This window comes from Emys orbicularis, chromosome 2, assembly GCF_028017835.1.
Source record: "Emys orbicularis isolate rEmyOrb1 chromosome 2, rEmyOrb1.hap1, whole genome shotgun sequence".
Taxonomy (NCBI): domain Eukaryota; kingdom Metazoa; phylum Chordata; order Testudines; family Emydidae; genus Emys; species Emys orbicularis.
Genome location: NC_088684.1, coordinates 43,666,892 through 43,688,404, shown reverse-complemented (window position 1 = coordinate 43,688,404; position 21,513 = coordinate 43,666,892). Strand labels below are relative to the sequence as shown.

The window sequence follows — 21,513 nt, the reverse complement described above, 5'->3', positions numbered from 1 at the left end:
TCTTATTTATTTTAAATTAAATACACACACCTAAAGAAAATCTCTCATGGACTCTAGGGGCCCTAATTCCCTTTAAAAATACAATGCCAAAGCCATTCAGAACCAAAACAGCAGCACATTCCTCTCACGCATAGAGGCATGTAAAATAGGTAATTACAAACCAAATCAAAAGCCCAACTAAACCCCATCCCCAGCCACAGGGCATTCTCCATCAAAGTTCCTCAACTGTGGTGTTCATTCCCCTCCTTGGTCCACAACAACCTGGATTTGTTAACCTGCCAGTTTGGGGGTTCACAGGTGGAACAGCTGGAAGCTGAAGAATGGCTTATGTAGGATTTCATGATATGACTGGGTAGAGTGGCATCCCTCTTTGGGCAAAAGACTAGTAATTGGAAAAACTGATGAACTGAAAGTTTTGTATTGAACATTTTTGGTTTCTAGTAGTGCATTTTAATGTTTGGAGGGGGCCCAGAGTTCTGGGCTGATGGGAGAAAAATTTAAAAAACAGCCAAAGGAAGAATCAGCCACTGACTCCCTATTTTTGCTAAATCTTCCCTTCCTAATTATTTCCAACAAAGAGTGCAAATTTCCTGCAATTATCTGATATTCTTGGTAACGAATATTACATAAAATATAAACTTGGAAAGTATTCAAGTTGAAGAACTCATATTAGGATAACAGAAAAAATTATACACCTTTTCAATGACTCAACCTAATCATACACAGCTAAAAAGGGAATTTCATTATACCCATTATCAAAACCAGATGATCATGAAGTACTAATTACCGACATACAAAAAAATTTTCTATACATTCTGAACAATTCACTTGATAATGACACATACTGTACCTTGCAATTTGGTGTTATTTTCATCTGCCTTACAAAGCTTCAATAAAGGCGCTGAGTACTGTTCCAGCATTTGGACATCACTGGAAGACTGAACCACCAGCAAAACAAGTATGCATGCATAATTATAGGCAACCGACTTCTTGGACTTGGAATCACTGAAAGAAGGATATAGGATTTTCCTCTTAAATTCTAGGCTAGCACACTGGATACTTGATAGATTTTTTCACTCCTGAACCTTTATGAATCTGCCTGCAGAACTCTATCTTCATTACAAGTTCACCTACAGAATTTTCATACTGTGGAATAAAAATCACTCTCTCTTTATAGTAGTTTTTGAAAGCTAAAACAATTGACAAGAGCTCAAAATATAATTAATATCTGGTCAGTTTGGGTTTTTTACAGTAATTGCTACTTATATAGTTTATACATTTCTTATGTTTCCCCTTTTGAAACTTCAGTACTCAAAAAAAGGGAAACGGATAGCATTAGCTATATTCAAGCAAGCAGAGAGTATATTTTCTTACGCTGCTTCACCAGTGCTGTTCAAGAAAGGAATAAATAAATCTGCTCCTCAAGTCATTAGTCTCTCCAGAAAAACATAGTGACAACATTTTCAAGATTTGGGGAAACTTGTGATGTGGGGGGGTGGGGGGAGGAAATCATCTCTTGTACTGTATAGTTCCCAATCAGGAAAGCCAAGGCAAAGAATGAGTTTCAGCTGGCATGGAATGTTAGACGCAACAAGAAAGAGTTCTTCAAATACGTCATACAAAAAAGAAAGATCAATGATGGTGTGGGTCCACTGCTCAATGGAGAAGGAGAACTGGTAACAGAAGATGATAGGAAAGCAGAGCTGCTCAATGTCTACTTTGTTTCAGTCTTCTCACAAAAAATAACGTGACCGGACAACTAGTGAAATTACCACAGACAATAAAGGGGGAAAGGATGCATATTGGGAAAAGTAAAGAACATTTCAGAGATCTTCTGACCAATCTGAATGAATTCAAATCAGTGGGGCCAGATGCTATTCACCCGAGGGTACTGAAGGAAGTAGCTGAAGAAATCTCGGAGCCACTGGCAATAATATTTAAACTCATGGATGTCAGGAGAGGGCCCAGAAGGCTGGAAAAGGGCTAACGTAGTGCCCATCTTTAAGAAGGGGGGAAGGAAGAGTCGGGGAACTATAGACCACTCAGCCTGACTTTGATTCCTGGGAAAATAATAGAGCAATGTTTAAAACATTCAATCTGTGAATACCTGGAGAATGAAGCGGTGACCACCAGGGCCGGCTCCAGGCACCAGGCAACCAAGCTGGTGCTTGGGGCGGCACCTGGAGGGGGGCGGCGCGGCGCTCGGGCCGCCGGGGAGAGCGGGGCCACAGCCGGGCTCGCCGCCCTCCCCCCGGCGCTCTGGCCGCCCCCCGCGCCCTCCCCCCGGCCGCCGGGGGGAGAGCCGAGCCCCCGCCGGGGCTCGCCGCCCTGCCCCCGGCGCTCTGGCCGCCGGGGGGAGAGCCGAGCCCCCGCCGGGGCTCGCCGCCCTGCCCCCGGCGCTCTGGCCGCCGGGGGGAGAGCCGAGCCCCCGCCGGGGCTCGCCGCCCTCTCGCCGCCCTGCCCCCGGCGCTCTGGCCGCCGGGGGGAGAGCCGAGCCCCCAACGGGGCTCGCCGCCCTGCCCCCGGCGCTCTGGCCGCCGGGGGGGGAGAGCCGAGCCCCCGCCGGGGCTCGCCGCCCTGCCCCCGGCGCTCTGGCCGCCGGGGGGGAGAGCCGAGCCCCCAACGGGGCTCCCCGCCCTCTCGCCGCCCTGCCCCCGGCGCTCTGGCCGCCGGGGGGAGAGCCGAGCCCCCGCCGGGGCTCGCCGCCCTGCCCCCGGTGCTCTGGCCGCCGGGGGGGGGAGAGCCGAGCCCCCGCCGGGGCTCGCCGCCCTGCCCCCGGCGCTCTGGCCGCCGGGGGGGAGAGCCGAGCCCCCGCCGGGGCTCCCCGCCCTGCCCCCGGCGCTCTGGCCGCCGGGGGGGGAGAGCCGAGCCCCCGCCGGGGCTCGCCGCCCTGCCCCCGGCGCTCTGGCCGCCGGGGGGGGGAGAGCCGAGCCCCCGCCGGGGCTCACCGCCCTGCCCCCGGCGCTCTGGCCGCCGGGGGGGAGAACCGAGCCCCCAACGGGGCTCCCCGCCCTCTCGCCACCCTCGCCCCGGGGCTCTGGCCGCCGGGGGGGAGAGCCGAGCCCCCGCCGGGGCTCGCCGCCCCCCCCGCGCCTTGCCCCCGGGGGGAGAGCGGAGCCCCCGCCGGGGCTCGTCACCCTCGCCCCGGGGCTCCGGCCGCCCCCCCCCCCCCGCTCCGCCCCCCCGTCCGGAGGCTTTTTTGCCGCCCCCCCCAGGCTCCGCCCCCCCCGCGTGGGGGGGGGGGGGGGGGCGCCCGGAGGCTTTTTTGCCTGGGGCGGCAAAAAAGCCAGAGCCGGCCCTGGTGACCACTAGCAGCCAGCATGGATTTACTAAGAACAAATCATGCCAAACCAGCTTGATTTCCTTCTTTGACAAAGTAACTGGTTTGGTGGATAGGGGGAATGTGATGGACATAATATACCTGGACTTCAGCAAGGATTTTGACACAGTTCTACATGACATTCTGATAAGTAAAACTGAAGATATGTGCGCTAGGTGGAACTACCATTAAGTGGATACATATAATTGGTTAAACAATTGCAAACAAAAAGTAACTATTAATGGAATGATGTGGGATTGGAGGGAGGTCTCAAGTGGGGTTCCACGGGGATCTGTTCTGGGTCTCATTTAACATATTTATTAATTACCTGAATGTAGGAATAGAGAGCATACTGATCAAATCTGCAGATGACAGAAAGCAATGGGGGTTGCCAACACTTTGGAGGATAGAGATAAAATTCAGAGGGATCTTGATAAATTGGAGAACTGGGCTATAGACAACACAATGAAATTTAACAAAGACAAATGTAATGTGCAACACTAAGGGAAGAACAACCAAATGCACAAATGCAAAACAGGGGATAACTGGCTTGGCGGCAGCACCGCTGAGAAGGATCTGGGAGTTGTGGTGGATCACAACCTCAACATGAGTCAGCAATGCAATGCTGGTTGGGGGGGGGAGAAAAACAATTTTAGGTTGCATTAACAGAGGCATAACATGCAAGTCACAGGAGCGGATAGTACCACTCTCCTCGGCGCTGGATAAGCCTCAGCTGAAGTACTACGTCCAATTTTGGTCACCAATGTATAGACAGGCTGTAGAGAAACTGGAAAGGATCCAGAGATGAGCGACAAAGATGATCAAAGGGATGGAATGCAAGCCATGTGAGTAGGGTCCTACTAAATTCATGGTCCATTTTGGTCAATTTCATGGTCATAGGATTTTAAAAATTGTAAATTTAATGATTTCAGAAATCTGGGGGGGGGGGGGGGGGAACCGAAGCCTGAGCCACACTGTCCTGGGTGGGAGGGCCAAAGCCCAAGCCCCACCGCCCTGGAGGTGGCCAAAGCTGAAGCCCAAGGACTTCAGCCCCAGGCCAGGGGCCTGTAACCTGAGCCCTGCTGCCCAGAACTGAATCCCTCAGGCTATGACTTCAGCCATGGGCTGTGGGGCTCAGGCTTCAGCTTTGGCACCAGGCAGTCTAAGCCAGCCCTAGCGACCCCATTAAAACGGGGTCATGACCCACTTTGGGGTCCCAAACCCACAGTTTGAGAACCGCTGCCGTATAGTATAGGCTAAAAGCACATAAAAGACCAAATTTCACAGAGGGAGACCAGATTTCATGGTCCGTGACGCGTTTTTCATGGACGTGAATTTGGTAGGGCCCTACATATGAGTAAAGGCTGAATAAACTAGGTATGTTTAGTTTGGAAAAGATTAAGGGGGAACATAAAAACAGTCTTCAAATACTTGAAAGGCTTCCATAAAAAAAAAAAAAAAAAAAGATGGAGAAAAGTTCTCTCTTGCCACAGAAGGCAGGACAAGAGGCAATGGGTTCAAACTACAGCATAACAGATTTAGATTAAATCTCAGGAAAAACTTCCTAACTGTAAGGACAGTAGGACAAGGAAACAGACTGCTTAGGGAGGTTGTGGAAGCTCCTTCACTGGAGGTTTTCTAAAGGAACTGGATAGCCACCTGTCTTGGATGGTTTAGACACAACAAATCCTGCATTTTGGCAGAGGGTTAGACTAGATGACCTTGCTGTCCCTTCTAACCCTACGATTCTATACTTGGTTTCACAGGCAAACAGTAAGCTTGGATAAAACACTGCCTAATATTTCGTAATTTCTTTTTTAAACTGACCTATAGTGAAACAACTAAACATTTTTCTTGATGACCTATATAGTTTCTATGCTAACAGATATTTGATTACAAAAGATGTCTGCAATTTCTATGCTGTAATTCTATTTTGAATCAATGGTAATTCTGCAAAACCGTCAAAGCGTAAGGTTTTCTTTTGTTGATGTCTACGCCATCTATTTCTTTACAAAGGGGACAGCTAGTATATGCAAATAAGGAGTAAACACAAATATACAATTACCCTAAAGCTTCTTTGGAATAGTATTCCATTAAAGTAATAAGACTCTGGAGGTTCTTCTCAAGGCTGAACACATGAGCTACAGCAGATCTTCCAACAGGGTTAAAAGTAATCAGGTAAAGGTTATGAAATGTTCCCAAGAGGTCCGAATGGTCAGTTTCCTCACTGGCTGTGCACCGCTGAAAGTGGCAGAATAATTCTGAAATACACTGCAATGTCTGTGTTGAATGCAGGAGCCACAAGGCAAATGCATCATCACTGGCACCATCTGATTGGAGACCTTCTTCTTGATCTGGATCTGAAAACTGACACAGCGCCCTAATCAACAGGTTTGTTGCTTCATACTCAGACAGGAAGAAGAGGAGACCTTTTTGTGACTGTCCCAGGAACTTCAACACGTCTCTGACAGCCTGAAGCACACCAGGATGAGCACTTGTTATTGGAATGGATAGTAGCAAGGTGATAGATTCCAAGAAATGGTGACTATGAAGGTATCTGCAGAAAGGTAAAACAGAAGTATCTATAACATATGATGATCTGGATACATAGAACATTGACAGAAAATAGATCCTCTGTATCTTAGCCTATATTTTGGACCACCAAAATTTATTCTTTTGTATATTATGAGAAACCATGTATTAACCATACTTCATGATTAAGTAGCAGAATTCGGAGTCTTTTTTGCACAAGGTAATTATTGTAACTATGTAATGAGGAGTAAATCCCCATTGAAATAAATAATGTATACAATAAAATCACACATTGAACACCACCACCAATGAGCAAAAACTTTAATTTTTGGAATAGTCTAAATTTTGAGTACTTGAATCCTCAACCTTAACTTTTTAATACTGCTAGTTCTTTAACTTAATTTCTCTTCAAAAAAAAAAAAAAAAAAAAAAGAGAACACAACTTCTTTAGGAGTCCATCTTTTGCAATATACAGACACCCTGCCCATTCAGTCCTTGGTCACTCTGCTGCAGCTGCCAAAGATGACAGTGAAGGATTTTGTGATATGGATGCTTGTCCACAGCAGGAACTAGTCTCAGACCATCAAGTGCAAGCTCTTCTGGGGAAGGGATTGTCTTTTTGTTAAGTGTTTGTACAGTACCTTGCACAGTGGACCCTGATCCACGAACGGGACTCGTAGGTGCTACCATAATACGACTAATAAATAGTAAGACGGTAACAACTTTTGGTTAGTATTAACATAGGCTGAACTGGAAACAACAACATAACTGCAATCCCATAAACCATCCAGTCCTCCCAAAAGCTTATTAAAGCAATATGTAAGCCTCCACTAAAGGTATATTAGCAAAGTGAAAAATCTAGCGTAATGTTAGTCATTGCTTTACTCTATTGCATATGTAGTCCACAAAACATGCGTAGGTACCAAACTGAAAAAAGAACCCAGTTCTGGTACCCCAAGCTGGTATCGAAAGTGAACCACAGCTGTCTTACCTGAAAAGGACTGGATAAGGATCATCCCTTTCTGGGGGTCCTGTAATGCGTGCCATTGTTGGAAAAGATTTTACTGGTGGCTGAATCATTGTATGTGGTGCAGTCTCCATCAAATGAAAGATTTCATCTAAGAGGCTAATAAGTTTTTCTACCTCTCCTTCACTGATATTAGAAGATTCCAAAAGATGGTCCATATCCATAGGCGCCTCCACATCATTTTCATATTCTGGGTTGGTTCTCTCAAGTCCAAGGTCTGGTTCCTGCTCAGACTCCGTATGATTAGGAAGGGGAGGAGTGTTCTCTGCTAACTGGTCACCAAGCTTTTTAATGTCTGACAGAATCTCATAGAAATGGCATTTCTGCAGAATTGCAGAACCTGCAGTGACTACTCTCACAGTCTGATCTAATAGTATGAGCTCCAAGAGTTTCTGATAACCACTTTTTTCATGTACCTCTAACCCACCTCTTAAAAACATTTCCATTCCCTCAGTCATGCTGATAACACTATCCAAAGCTTTAAAAGCATTAAGTTTAAGGGAAGATGAAACATGATCTGCAAATAACAGTTCAAATAATGCATTAATAATTCCTGCATGCAAGAGTCCCATGATTCCTTGAGTCCCACATTCTGCTAGCGATGACACCAATTTTGTTCCAGCTTTAAGCTGTCGGACATTCAAAGCAATAGGCTGCCTGAGAGCTACCTGCAAGTTTAAAGCCTGCATTGTCCAGTCTACTAATTGGGTAATATAGTCCTGTTTTGTGTTCTTCACTTGCAGGTAGCTTAGTCCTTTTGTTATTAAATTTGGAATTTCTTCTAAAGCTGTAACCCACTTTGCACCCCTTTCTTCCTGATATAATTCCAGGAGTTCAGTTAGCTTAACTGAGGCTTCTACTGCCCCTGAATTTTCCTTGTCTGGATCTTGATCCTTTATCTTACCAACTTCAACCTCAAATATGGTCTTGTAAGGACAGTTAAAGTACAAAAGAGGTCCAAGCTCTCTTTCATAAGGCTCGTATGTCACAGGTGGCACTGAGGCTAGATCCTCAGGAGTATATTCAATATCAAAGCTTGGATACTTAAATGTTTCACGTTCCAGATCAGCAATTCCATCTTCATCACTTGAAATCTGCTCATAGCCATCATCACCTGCAAAAGAGTTTTAAGTTTAATTTAATAAATCAATCAGTTACATCAAGCCCAGTTTATGAACTTCAGAGAACTACTCAAAGTACAAAAGTAACATACAAATTTCTATTTTGAAAATATAAAATATCCAAAACACTGAAAGATTTCTTTCTACCACTATACTTGAAAGTCAAAATTAGTAGACTACTCTTTCTCACAGCACTGCTGCAGCACATCCATGAATAAGGAAGCAAAGAGCCTGTTTACTAGAGTGAGAAATCCAATCATAAAATGATAGTTCCAGACAACAACATTATGTAACAGCAGCAGCAGCATATATCATGATTACTCTTTTAAACATCTCTGATTATGAAAGGGTGACACAATAAGCTGAACAGCTGCTAAAAATCTCTCCCTGATAATTTTATTCAGGCTTAAAAAAAATCTTTCCATAACTCTAGTTGTCTCTTGTCCTTCTTAATGTTCACTGCTTGGCTGCTCTTCTCTGCTGGAGTCCCTATGTGCCAACAGAACTCCTTTGTATTCTTTGAAATGTGACATTCTATTGGAATGTTGGCACATTTGTACAAACCATAGCAGGTCCATGGAGCAGCAATGGAAGGGTGTCTTGCTCCACACACCTGGCAAGTTAGGCATCAGTGAAGTAGTTAAACAATTTTCAAGGCTGAGAAGCATGGATTATTTTGGGTCGGATTGACCAATTAATATATGCCTCTTTCCTGAGAACACAAGGGGGTTCTTGGGCATTGGTGAATATCAACCTTCCCTTTTCCTTTCCATATATTTTCACATATCCTTGAAAATTCAGTCTAATTCCTTTCCAAAATATTCAGTCCTCCATCATGTAATTATAAAAGTTTATTACTGTGGTATCAGTCATGAGCAGTGGAGTTTGGGCAGGTTTTATTTGTTTTTCAGGGACTATTGGGCGGGTTATATTTTAAGAAAATAAAGATTATTGAGTTGTCATAGCACAGGGTTTAATACCAGCTATTTTGAAATTTACTTGTTCATTGAATTAATTTGGATATTTATAAAGTCAAAGGTGCAAGATAGTGTAGGTAAAGCACACACCTTCACAGTTACTGAGATAGAAGAATCAGATTTTTTATTAATAAATAATAATTTAAATTTATAGTGCCTTTCTTCCACGTTCTTTACAAATTGAGAAAAAGACAAGCTAAGTGACTTGCCCAAATGTCACACAATCAAAGCAGTGATAGAGCTAGGATAAGAATCAGATCTACTCACTCCGAGTCATCTGCTTTAACCTTTTGACTACACTCCCTCAAAAAATTCTATAATCTCAATCATTTCTATTTGTGTATATTACTCACCTTCACCCTCCTCCTCCTCCTCACCTTCCTCTTCTTCATCTTCCTCCTCCTCCTCCTCCTCGTCTTCTTCCTCAGGAATACTCTCTACTGTATGGCCATCCTCCTCATCCTCTTCCTCATCTTCCTCAACATCCACATCTTCCTCCTCATCCTCCCCTTCTTCTGGCTGCTCCTCCTCTACCTCCCCTTCATCAGAGTACTGGCCTTCTTGGTGAACGGATGTTCGATCAGGAGAAATTGGCTCAAAGTAGTCCTCCCTGTGATCAACATCATCTTCCTTTTCCCCAGCCACTGAAAAAGTAAGGGATAAATCTCATTATTACTAAACCCAGTAGTTAACAATGTTTATAGGTTTTGTGGTGTGAACAGTGAAATTAAAAAAAAAAAAAATCAAAAAGCATTCAAATGCTTTTACTTCATATTCACTACAATTATTTACCTTATTAGAATTGTATTTACATAAACAGTTCTATGCACTTTTAATCCATAGTAAAAATACATAGACTACTACTGTACTTTGATTCTGTAGTCCTTATGCGGGAAAAAAATTCAATGAAGTCCATGGAAATTTTGCACGGGATATAGAGTGCAGGATCAGGCACTACACTGGTCTATATTTAATGTTTCAAATGTTTACACTGAATATAGTTATTGAAAATGGCACAGCAGAACAAGGGGTTCTCCTACCAATCCTACACCTGCATTGCTTTTCCTAAAGATCATAGAATCATAGAATATCAGGGTTGGAAGGGACCTCAGGAGGTCATCTAGTCCAACCCCCTGCTCAAAGCAGGACAAATCCCCAGACCGATTTTTGACCCAGATCCCTAAATGGCCCCCTCAAGGACTGAACTCACAACCCTGGGTTTAGCAGGCCAATGCTCAAACCACTGAGCTATCCCTCACCCCCACCGCCCCCCACAATGAATCTGTCAACATCAATGAGAGCAGAAAGCTCACCTACCACTAGGTAACATGGTAGGCCTTTTTCCCCTCATTATCCACTGCTGTGCAGTAGACAGAGAATAAGAATCTACATTAGCTATACCTGTCACAGGCATGGGCTCGTCTTCATCATCGTCAGGAGGTGGAGGGCCTGGAGGAGTCCTTGGTCCCCTGGGCTGTGGTCTTGGAGGGCTCCCATTGAACTGATCTTCTTTCTCCCCATCAACTATATTTTTGTTTTTCGAAAAACAAAAAAATTTATTTTGGGGGAGGAGGATGGAAAATGTAGCACATTTTACAATGTAGGTGCCAACCTTGATTAGGAAGCACCCCTCATGTAGCATATGCACCTTCATCATGCAACATCTAGGGGGAAAGTTAATTAAATGGAAGGTGCCCTCATGCTGAAACCACCCTTGCTGAAGCACCCATAAAAATTTAAAGCCACCGGGTGAATTAAAAGCTAACAGAAGCCACTGCTAATGAACAAAGACATTTCTTACATAAACACTGCGTTCAAGATTCATTTTAAAGTTTTTTTAATCATAAGTTACAGTGCAGATTTGTATTTACTTAGCCACTTATTTGCTTTGAATGTGTCTAGTAATACTATAAATCTACCATGACTAGTTAAAATTATTTAAAATCAAATTTTAATCTGAAGCTGAATGTTTATAGTACAATAGTTATATTTCTACATAAAATGATTAAAGATCTGAACAGTGCAGTTCTCTCCCTAATTCTGAAACCATTACTGAGGCAGAAATGGAAACCTGTTCATGACTGCTGCACAGGGCCACTCTACTTCTGGTATGATCTCAATCGCTTTTTAGCAACCTGGGAGTCACAAACAGAAGGCTAAATAAAAGGCTTTCCTTCATGTCCTTTAACTACTGCTTTGTTCATTAACTCTCAGTTTTGGAAGCAGTGATTTTAGTCACCAACACTTTTACTTAAAGTTTAGCTCATGGGAAACACAAATTAATTTACGTCTTCAGCTGCACCCTTTCATCAAGTATCTTGTGATAAATCAAAGTCACTTGCTCTCACTAAAAGCATTAGAAAAAGAAGAGGAACTTATTAAGAAATATTCTATCTAAAACCTACAAAGAGATAACATGGAAAGAGACAAAAATTTACAGCTGGATAATTAAGTCCAATGAAATCTCAGAATATGAAGATTACCCTTTAGCCGCTGGGATAATTAATTTTAATGAAAGAAAACTTTTGCTGTCCTACTTCAGATAATTCTGACATACTTACCATGTTTTGGGTTTCTTTTCAAACCTGGTTGTTGCTGGGGAGGAGGAGGTGGTGGTGGAGGGGGTGGAGGAGAATCTCTGTCATGACTTATTACCCTATCAACTGATCCATATATTGCTAATGTCAGACAGTTGTACCAGCCTCTTAGGACCAATCCATCCGTGTTGACCTAGTTTGTAAAAGAAAAAGCATCTTTAAAAAACTCAAAGTGAATTTGAGGATTTTTACTTAATTTTAAATTATTCGTTCTGTATGGGTATATGCTTAAAATACACACAAGAAAAACTGCAGAATAATATATTTTATATCTCTTCAAGGTTTTGAAAAATTAACATATTGATTATACCACATGAATAATTTTACAACAAAAAGAATTCATTATAACACATTGTCAAAGCCACTAAATCCAGTTTATTCAAATATTCACTGGGGCGGATCGCACTGGAATGCATCAGACAAACCTAACAGATATGCTCGGATGTGGGCTACAATCATCAATAACAATTCTGTTTTGTAACTGTCAAAAAATTATTAAATGACTAAAATAAGAGCTTTATGTAGCTCAAAAACTTCTCTCTTGCACCAACAAAAGTTGGTCCAATAAAAGATGTTACCTCACCCACCTTGTTTCTCTAACAAATAAGTACTGATACGCCTCTGTATTAGTAATAAGTAATCTGAAAGGAAAAAGGCTAAACCCTCTTTATTCTTCACATATTAGTATACTCGTGATGTCTGATTTTTGTGTTTTCCAAATATGCAGACTGAGACCAGTGACTAGACCCAGACATGAAGTGGTTTGGCTCTCTCAAAATGAAGCAACCCTGATCTCAAACCCCTTCCATTTCATCAATCAAGCCAAATTCTGAGGTGAACATCCACCAAGATGGCTGCAATCACCCAGTTCATTTTTATTAGTAAACTTAATAGGAGCTGTTGAGTGATCAACACTTTTGAAAATCAAGCCACCAACTTGGAACATAACTTTACGCTAATTTTTAAAATCATGGCCCTAGTGTATTATACAATTGAACTGTATGGACTAGCTTAGAATATGAGCTCTCCAGAATAGGGTCTTCCCCTACAACTGCTTGCACAGTGTTAAGCACACTAAATAGCAGCACCATGGTATTCAAATAGCAGCCACACCGGAAGAAGAAAAACATTGAAATTATAGCATAAATAGGTACAATTATTACCTTTGCATTGGGTCTAAAGATAATTGAAGAGTTCTCATCATATTCAAGGCTGTTAAACAGAACACAAACTTATTTTTCAATGTTTAACAAAAGTCCTTTACACACAAAGTATGGACATTTCTGTACGTGACCCTTAAATAATACCTTATTTTCACCTTAAGTGACAGAAAGAATGAGACATCAAGCCAGTATCAAACACTATACAATATCTATGCTTATCAACTTAGGAATGTAAAAAGCCCAAAGTACTTTCAATATACATTGACATTAAAGGGACACTGTCAGTTTAAAAATCACGGTTGGGATCTTCTACCCAGACCCTTTAAGCATAGATCTCTCTCCCCTTACACAATTAATGAAGAGGGGGGCAACTAGGGTTCATGCTAGGGAAAGAGTAGAAAGAGGCAAATATGGAAGCACAGATGGGCAGGCCTGGATGTACATGCATCCTCTAGTCTCAAAGATTTTCAAGAATAGATAAATTCTAAAGCTGTACTATCTTTTCTGCTGAGCCATCTCCCCTCACAGAAATCTTAAACAGATCCACAAACAGGGTGGGGTCACGGTGGAAGGAACAGAAGCATGCTTGCAAACAAAAAATTGTAAATTTTTGTTATTAACAGTGTTTACAAGTAAGGGCCCAATCCTAGAAACACTTTTTACTAACCATAATACTTATTAGCTTCAGTAGTCCCATTACAGAGAACAGGGCTACTCAATGAAGTAAGTATTATGTCCACTAATCACTATCAGACCCTAAACCTTTATTTTAACAAATAAGAAACTCCTTTGGAGATTTAACAATACTGTATTGAATTTCTCATTTCTACACATCAGGAAATGCAGTACATTCTTCTACAGAAAAACATTCAGTGCTATGCAAAAAACTCATGAATGTATGAAGTACATGAATTCGCAAATTCTTACCTTCCCAGCCTGTCAAAAACAGGGGCACTTGGCTTGCTGACATTGTTGAAAAACAGGTCTAACTGAAATGTATGTGGGGATGTCTCTCTGGTGATAGAACAAAGGTAAAAATTAATCCTGTCAGGCTTCACTTAACCAAAACGAAGAAGACCTGAAATCTCTAAGATGTTATTGTTTAAAACCTGAAAGAAAATACTAAAAATATATATATTGCATATTCAGTGAATGCATAAGCACAGGCTACCTTCCTATATTGCAGTTTTTAACTGTGATTCACAAGTCCCAAACAAAATGCAAGGAATGTGCATCTGAATATTTTAAGACTTACCCATAAGCTCTATTGTCAGGCAAACTTGTGTGAGCTCTTACTCCTGGAGGAATGACACGTACTTCATTTATGTAAACCACACATGGAAAACGAACTACATCTATATTGGTACTTTGCTAAAAACAAAGAGCAAACAAAAGTTATTAAGCTTGAGAAATACTATATTGTTTTTACTTTACATTCCAACTTATTTATGTACCCTCTATTTAAAAAAAGCACAAACTTAAAAATGACAATCCTGATAATTTCTTTAACTTCTTATTGTGACAACAACTAAGATTAATGTAATTGAAAGGGTTGAGAAAAATCTCCCCCCCCCCCCCAGTTTGTACATTTGAAAGCTTCTTGTGTATAGAAAGTTTCATTGTTTCCCCTACAGAATTATTTCCCTTTTTATTTGTGAGGACCTTTCAAACAGCAACAAGGGGGAGAAACATTTCAAAAATTATAGTAAAGACAAAAATTGGCAGAGGAACTGAAGCTACTTTCAAAATTCACTAATTTTCAAGTGGACAGTGCCACTTTAAACACTGCCAAGTTTATTACTGTAGAAGAAATAAAATGTGTTCTAATTTTAAATATCAGAAGGTTATTTTATTTTTTTAAGAGCAGCTAACACTGTTGAAGATATTAAAGACTACAGCCAGAATTTTGTGAGCGCTACGCAAGGATACTATTGGGTGCTGACTTTTCTACCTCTGCAGCAGCATTTGAAAACTTTCAGACGCTTCAGACATTTCTGCTGACATCATATAAGTCAGAGATGGCAGAGACCTTTCAGGCCATTCAAACCCCAGGACATAGATATGTTTACACAAAGAAAAATAAAAACAAAAACAGAGCTGTGATGGCTTCCAATGTATTAGAAACTGAAAAATAATCAGAGTTTATCAAAGTAAAAGACACTGCCTCAGCAAACCACAGACACTGATCATTGGAAGTCTCCTTTCACTAAGCTGTATATATCCTCATGAGACACATTTATAAAACAGGAAAAATATATTTATCCGTAAATACCAGACAATGTGCAAGGAATTAAATTGCGTTTCTTACACATGAGCAGTTACTTTCCCTGAGGCTCATGATCACATTTCTCAGTAGAACAGCTTAATACTATATATCCACTAGCCGGCCTATAAATTAACTACCTATCAACACATTCTAAAAAGTGGAACTGCAGTTAAAAGATTTTTAAGACAACAGGAACAAAGGGAAACTAGATAGCTCATGAGACTGCTTATGGGATACAAAATCTTTCACTATTACATCATCTGTTCAAATCAAACTCTGGTCATTAGTATCTGCTGACTTTCCAGCAATCGATGTGAAATGAATTCATAGCCTCATTCAAGTTTCTAGAGAAACACACTGCACAAAGCCACCACTATAATTGAATTCCTTGTAGGAAGTCTTATCAGAAAAGCCAAGGATTAAATGATTATGAACATTTAACTAAACTTCTTACTACTAGGGCCCTATCTAAACTGCAGATATTTGGAAACTGTTTATAAAACATTTTCAGCTAAACACAACTGTGTCATTAATGGGGAAGAGGGGGCTCATACTGTTAAAATGTTTTTTAAGAACTATTTTAAATACAAGAATGATTTTTATGAGCTGTTTTAACAAAGTCCACACTAACATACAAAGGTGCACTAAGATGACAGTGCAAAGTGCAAGGTCACACACTTAGGGACAAACAATAAGAATTTTTGCTATAAGCTGAAGACGCAACAGAGGAGGAGAAGGATCTGGGTGTACTGGTCAATCTCAGGATGATTATGAGATGCCAACGTGATGCAGCAGCGAAAAAGGCTAAGGCAGTCCTAGGATGAATCAGGAAAGGTATTTCCAGTAAAGATAGGGAAGTGTTGTTACCATAATACAAGGCACTGGTGAGACCTCATCTGGAACAGTGTGTGCAATTCTGGTTTCCCACATTTAAGAAAATGAATTCAAACTGGAACAGATGCAGAGAAGGACTACTAAGATGATCAGAGGAATGCAGAATCTACTTTACAAGAGACTTAAGGAGTTTGGCTTGTTTAGCATGACAAAATGAAGACTGAAGGGTGATATGACTGCTCTCTATAAATACATCAGAGGGATAAACTCCAGGGAAGGAAAGGCATTATTTAACTTAATGGTCAATGTTGGCACAAGAACAAATGGACATAAACTGGAAATCAATAAGCTTTAGGCCTGAAATTAGATGAAGGTTTCTAACCATCAGAGGAGTGATGTTCTGGAACAGCCTTCCAAAGGGAGTAGGGGGGGCAAAAAACCTAACTTGTTTTAAGACTGAGCTTGATAAGTTTATGGAGGAGATGGTATGATAAGATTGCCTACAACAGCATATGGGCCAATCAGGACTGCTATTAGCAAATATCTCCAACAGCCAGAGATGGGACACTAGATGAGATGGGTTCTGAATCACAACAGAGAATTCTTCCCAGGTGTCCGGCTGGTGTGTCTTGTCCACATATTCAGGGTCTAACTGATCACCATATTTGGGGCCAGGAAGGAATTTTCTCCCAGATCAAACTGGCAGGGGCTCTGGGGTTTTTTTGCCTCCCTCTGCAGCCTGGGGCATGGGTTACTTGCTGGTTTGAACTAAAGTAAATGGTGAATTCTCTGTCACTTGAAGTCTTAAATCAAGATTTGAGGACTGCCATAACTCAGCCAGAGGTTATGGGCCTACTACAGGACAGAGTGGCTGAGGTTCCGTGGCTTGCAAGGTGCAGGAAGTCAGACTAGATGATCATGATGGTCCCTTCCAGCTTAAAGTCTAAGAGTCTATGAACATCATTAAAACAATGGAGTGGGATGTTGCTCTTAGTGCTCACAATTTATGAAGAAGAGTAGATCACAAAAGTTGTTTGTTTTACAGATTTTTGCTTTGTTTTACAAATATATTTGACACAGACATCTTTCATCTGGTCCTTTCGTTTCTGCTAATACTGTGGAGACATCCCTCATTCAGATTCCAAGCCAGCAAAGCACTTAAGCACATGCATACCATTAATCATATATGCACTCCTACTGAAGTCAACAAAAGTGCTCACATGGTTAACGTTACACATATGAGCAACTAAAAACATAGGATGAGACTCTGTGCCGCACTTCTAAGAGGCGCAGTACAGAATTTGCCGCCATGCAAGGGGAAAGGGTGGATGGTTTTAAGCCTCCTTTGGGCCTTCCCCATCCTAGGCTATTCTGGGGAGCTAGAAAAAGCTCCAGCATAACTCAGACAGGCCCCTGGGGCCTGTCTAAGGATATGTCAACACCACAAATGAAAGTATAATTGTACTGCAGGAAGGCATACCCACATTAGCTTTAATCTGGCTAGGGCGGGTAACAAGAGTAGTAGTGAAGTCAGGGTGGCACTGGCTTCAGCACAAGCTAGCTGCCCCAATGCAAGCCTGCTGAGGACTCTAGTGCATACTCCAGTTTCTAGGCTGCACTACGGTCCATGTTACTAGACAAAATGTGGTGGGTGGCGTATCCATGCTACCCTAAGTTACATCAGACCCAGGTTGCCCTATGGACAGCAGCGCTTCACAATACGGCCCTGCTCCCCACACATAACACATACCGCCTATGGGGCTTATGATTGAGTCCTCAAAAGGTAGCCTTAGGGCTATCTTCTATAATGCTTGTGCCAGGGAAATCCTTCCCCAGCTGCAAGTAGGGCTTTTCGGGCTCCTCTACACAGCTCTATACTTTTTTTTTTACCTGCCATAAAGGGGACAGAGTAGGGTGAGGTCTCACCCTTGGTCTTAAAATGGAACTGCTTAGACAATCTTAAATATAATCATCACAAGTGTTCCAGCTATAATTCAATATATGGAGTAAAATAAGTATCAAAACAGTGTGTGCATGTGAGAGAAAAACTCCCATATGCAGATCTACTCTAGTCTCCTCACTTATTTAGGAAGAAGGATCTGCCAGAGGATGTTGTGAAGGGCAAGACTATAACAGGGTTCTAAAAAGAACTAGATAAATTCATGGAGGAGAAATCTATCAATGGCTATTAGCCAGGATGGGCAGGGATGGTGTCCCTAGCCTCTGTTTGCCAGAAGCTGGGAATGGGCCACAGATGATGATTTGATGATTACCTGTTCTGTTCATTCCCTCTGGGGCACTTGGCATTGGCCACTGTCGGAAGACAGGATACTGGGTTAGATGGACCTTTGGTTTGACCCAGTATGGCCATTCTTAGGTTCTTAAGGGAGACTCCCTCTGTGGCATTAGTTTTAAAGCAAAAATTAAAATCTCCACTGGCAGAGATTAAGTATTTTGCTATGTTTTTAATCACGATTTACACATGCCACAAATGTATTCGGTGTTCTAGAAAATGTGTGTTTCCATGTTCCTTAGCTTCTAAACTCTTTAAAACAAGAATGGTCTTTTTGTTATGTGTTTCTACAGTGCAATAGGGCCCTGATTCATTGCCCCCAAGCACTACCATAATAATAACAGTCATGATAAATAACAATGAGCAACTAAGGACACATTATCAAAAGGATGTGCACCAGACAGACCATCATTTGTATGGAACAAATTTGACAATATTTTTGCAAGCACAACTATATGGCTGTATAGACAAATGGAAAGGGTTTGTGAGCACAGGAATTGCTACACCAGATCAGACTTGATCTCCACCTAGTTCAGGATTTTGTCTGACAGTGGCCAGTCCCAGATGCTTTAGAGGAAGGTATAAGAACCCACAGCAGGCAGACGTGGGATAATCTGCCCCCATATTAGGTATCATCCTGATCTCTTATAATTAGAGACTGGCTTAATCCCTAAAACAAGTTTTAATATCACTTCCAAAAACTATTAATTAAGAATGTAAAAATGGCCATACCGGATCAGACTAATGGTTCATCTAGTGCAGTATCCTGTCTTTCGACAGCAGACTGTGCCAGATGCCTCAGGGAGAAAAGAACAAAACAGGGCAATTTATTCGGCGATCCATCCCATGTCATCCAGTCCCAGCTTCTGGCAATCAGAGGTTTAGGGACACACAGAGCATGACGCTGTTTCCCTGGCTAATAGCCATCGATGGACTTATCCTCCATGAATTTATCTAATTTGTTTTTCAAGCCATTTATACTTTTGGCCTTCAAAGCGTCCCCTGGCAACGAGTTCCACAGGTTGATTGGGCACTGTGTGAAGAAGTATATCCTTATGTTTGTTTTAAACCTGCTGCCTGTTGATTTTGTTGGGTAACACATGAACCAGGGGTCACATGAAGGGGTAAATAGCACTTCCTTATTCACTTTCTCCACACCATTCATGATTTTATAAACCTCTATCATATCCCCCCTTAGTCGTCCCTTTTCTAAGATAAACAGTCCCAGTCTTTTTAATCTCTCCTCATATGGAAGCTGTTCCATACCCTTAATCATTTTTGTTGCCCTTCTCTGTACTTTTTCCAATTCTAATATATTTTTTAATGGGCCAACAAGAACTGCAAGCAGTATTCAACATGTCAGCATACCACGGATTTATATAATAGCATTATATTTTCTGTCTTATTATCTATCCCTTTCCCAATGTTCCTAACATTCTGTTAGCTTTTTTGACTGCCACCACACATTGAGCAGATGTTTTTGAGAGAACTATCCACTGTGACTCCAAGATATCTTTGAGTGGTAACAGCTAATTTAGACCCCATCATTTTGAACATACATTTAGAACTATGTTTTCCAATGTGCATTACTTTGCATTTATCAACACTGAATTTAATCTAGACATGAGACCGGCCATACTGGGTCAAACCAAAGGTCCATCTAGCCCAGTCTTCCGGCAGTGGTCAATGCCAGGTGCTTCTAAGGGAATGAACACAACAGGTTATCATCAAGTGATTCATCCCATCACCCATTCCCAGCTTCTGGCAAATAGAGCCTTGGGACACCATCCCTGCCACTTTGTTGCCCAGTCACTTAGTTTTGTGAGATCCACTCATAACTCTTCACAGTCTGCATTGGACTTATCCATCCTAAGTAATTTTGTATCATCTACAAACTCACCACCTCACTGTTTACTCCTTTTCCCAGATCATTTATGAATATATTGAACAGCACTGATCCCAGTACAGATCCTTGGGGAACTCTGCTATTTACCTCTTTCCACCGTGAAAACACTAAACACTTTTATTTTAAGACCAAGGTGACAGCCATACAAATGTCCAATCTCTTTTGAATCTAGTTAAATTCTTGGCCTCAATGACTTCCTGCAGATCCACTTTTGACAATTTCATTTTTAACATCATGCTTGCTTAAAGATATATCTCTCCCACACAAAGTGTCACATCAGGTGACACAATCACTGACAAAATTCTCTGCTGCAACAAAAGTATCTTTGCAACACTGGGCTTCTGTGGCAACAACAAGGAGGATCTGTCTGTAGGGTTACCCTCTGAGACTGGGAGCTTGGTACATCCACACTACGCCTACTGTGCAATGGGGCACAAAGGACATATGAGCCTAAATAAATATTCCCCATCTCCTCATTAACTACTGAAAGGGAGAAATGCACCATAGGCTCCAGAAAAGCACTCTTGTTCCTGACTTCTCCCCTCATCCTCACTCACATAACCTTATCAAACTGTCCCTTTTATAATTCCTCTCCCATTTCCCCCTTTCTCCATCACCCACCCCTTTAACTTCCTCCCCTATCAAGTCCTATTTTCTTACTCTGCTACCTCCTCATTAACACCCACCCCATTTCTACGCTGCCAGTCACCTGCACAACAAGCCACACAAGCCTTGCTAAAGTTTATGGGGCAGAGAATATCCACCTGTTGTAGCTACAATGCATCCAGCATCTGACCAGGCCGGGGCATCACCGTGTGATACGAGGGCACTGGGGGTGTCTCCCCTGCATGCTTATGCCATGATGCCCCCCCCCCACCCGGATCTGGAACAGGCAGCGTCACCCTCCCAGTCCTTGTCCCTGCTCCGCTACAGCCCACCCCGAGGCTCGCCCCCGCCTGCGCTCTCCCACGAATCCTACCCCCAGCCCAACCCCAGCCCGAGTCCCCGCGCTCTTAAGCGGGCCAGCCCAGAAGGAGGATCTCTCTGCCTCCCTCCCTCTTTCTTTGAGGGCAGCTGTACCTCCACGCTCTGGTGCTTGAAAGTGTCTAAAAACAGCAGCTCCGTTGCAGTGTCCGCCGCCATCTTTGCTCAACAGCAGCGGAAGCACTTCCGGGTGAACGCAAGCGCTTCCAGGGTCGCTCACCCCTCCGGCCCCTCCCCAGGGGCTCCCTGGAGCGCGCATGCGCACGCTACTGCGGCTGGGGATGAGTGAGTGTGAGGAGCAGTGGGCGTCGCGGAAGGAAGGAAGGAACGCTGGCTGGGGGGAGAGGCGGTGTCTAGTGTAGACGGGAGCCCCGCGCGCGGCAGTAGGTGGTGCGGGAAAGCAGCCCTTCGTGTTGCGAGCCCCGGGCCCCGTGCGGCTCGCGCTGCCAGCTCCGCCTGCAGAGCTCCTTGTGCGGGCACAGCGCGGCTGGCCC

The 21,513-nt window shown here is 42.8% G+C and overlaps 1 protein-coding gene across 2 annotated transcripts in view; it reads right to left on the bottom strand.

Annotated features, from left to right (window-relative positions):
• VIRMA (vir like m6A methyltransferase associated) overlaps positions 1-21,195 on the bottom strand; it is a 37,442-nt gene extending 16,247 nt beyond the window's left edge. For both annotated transcript variants that reach the window (XM_065399301.1, XM_065399302.1), the window contains exons 1-10: positions 21,116-21,195; positions 13,992-14,107; positions 13,664-13,750; positions 12,737-12,785; positions 11,538-11,706; positions 10,378-10,500; positions 9,330-9,620; positions 6,843-7,992; positions 5,385-5,876; positions 851-1,005 (exon numbers count right to left, since the gene is read on the bottom strand). In XM_065399301.1, coding sequence (XP_065255373.1) covers positions 851-1,005; positions 5,385-5,876; positions 6,843-7,992; positions 9,330-9,620; positions 10,378-10,500; positions 11,538-11,706; positions 12,737-12,785; positions 13,664-13,750; positions 13,992-14,107; positions 21,116-21,178 — 2,695 coding nt within the window. In that variant the 5' untranslated portion in view covers positions 21,179-21,195. The remainder of the gene's footprint in view (positions 1-850; positions 1,006-5,384; positions 5,877-6,842; positions 7,993-9,329; positions 9,621-10,377; positions 10,501-11,537; positions 11,707-12,736; positions 12,786-13,663; positions 13,751-13,991; positions 14,108-21,115) is intronic.
• Between the last annotated feature and the right edge of the window lie 318 nt (positions 21,196-21,513).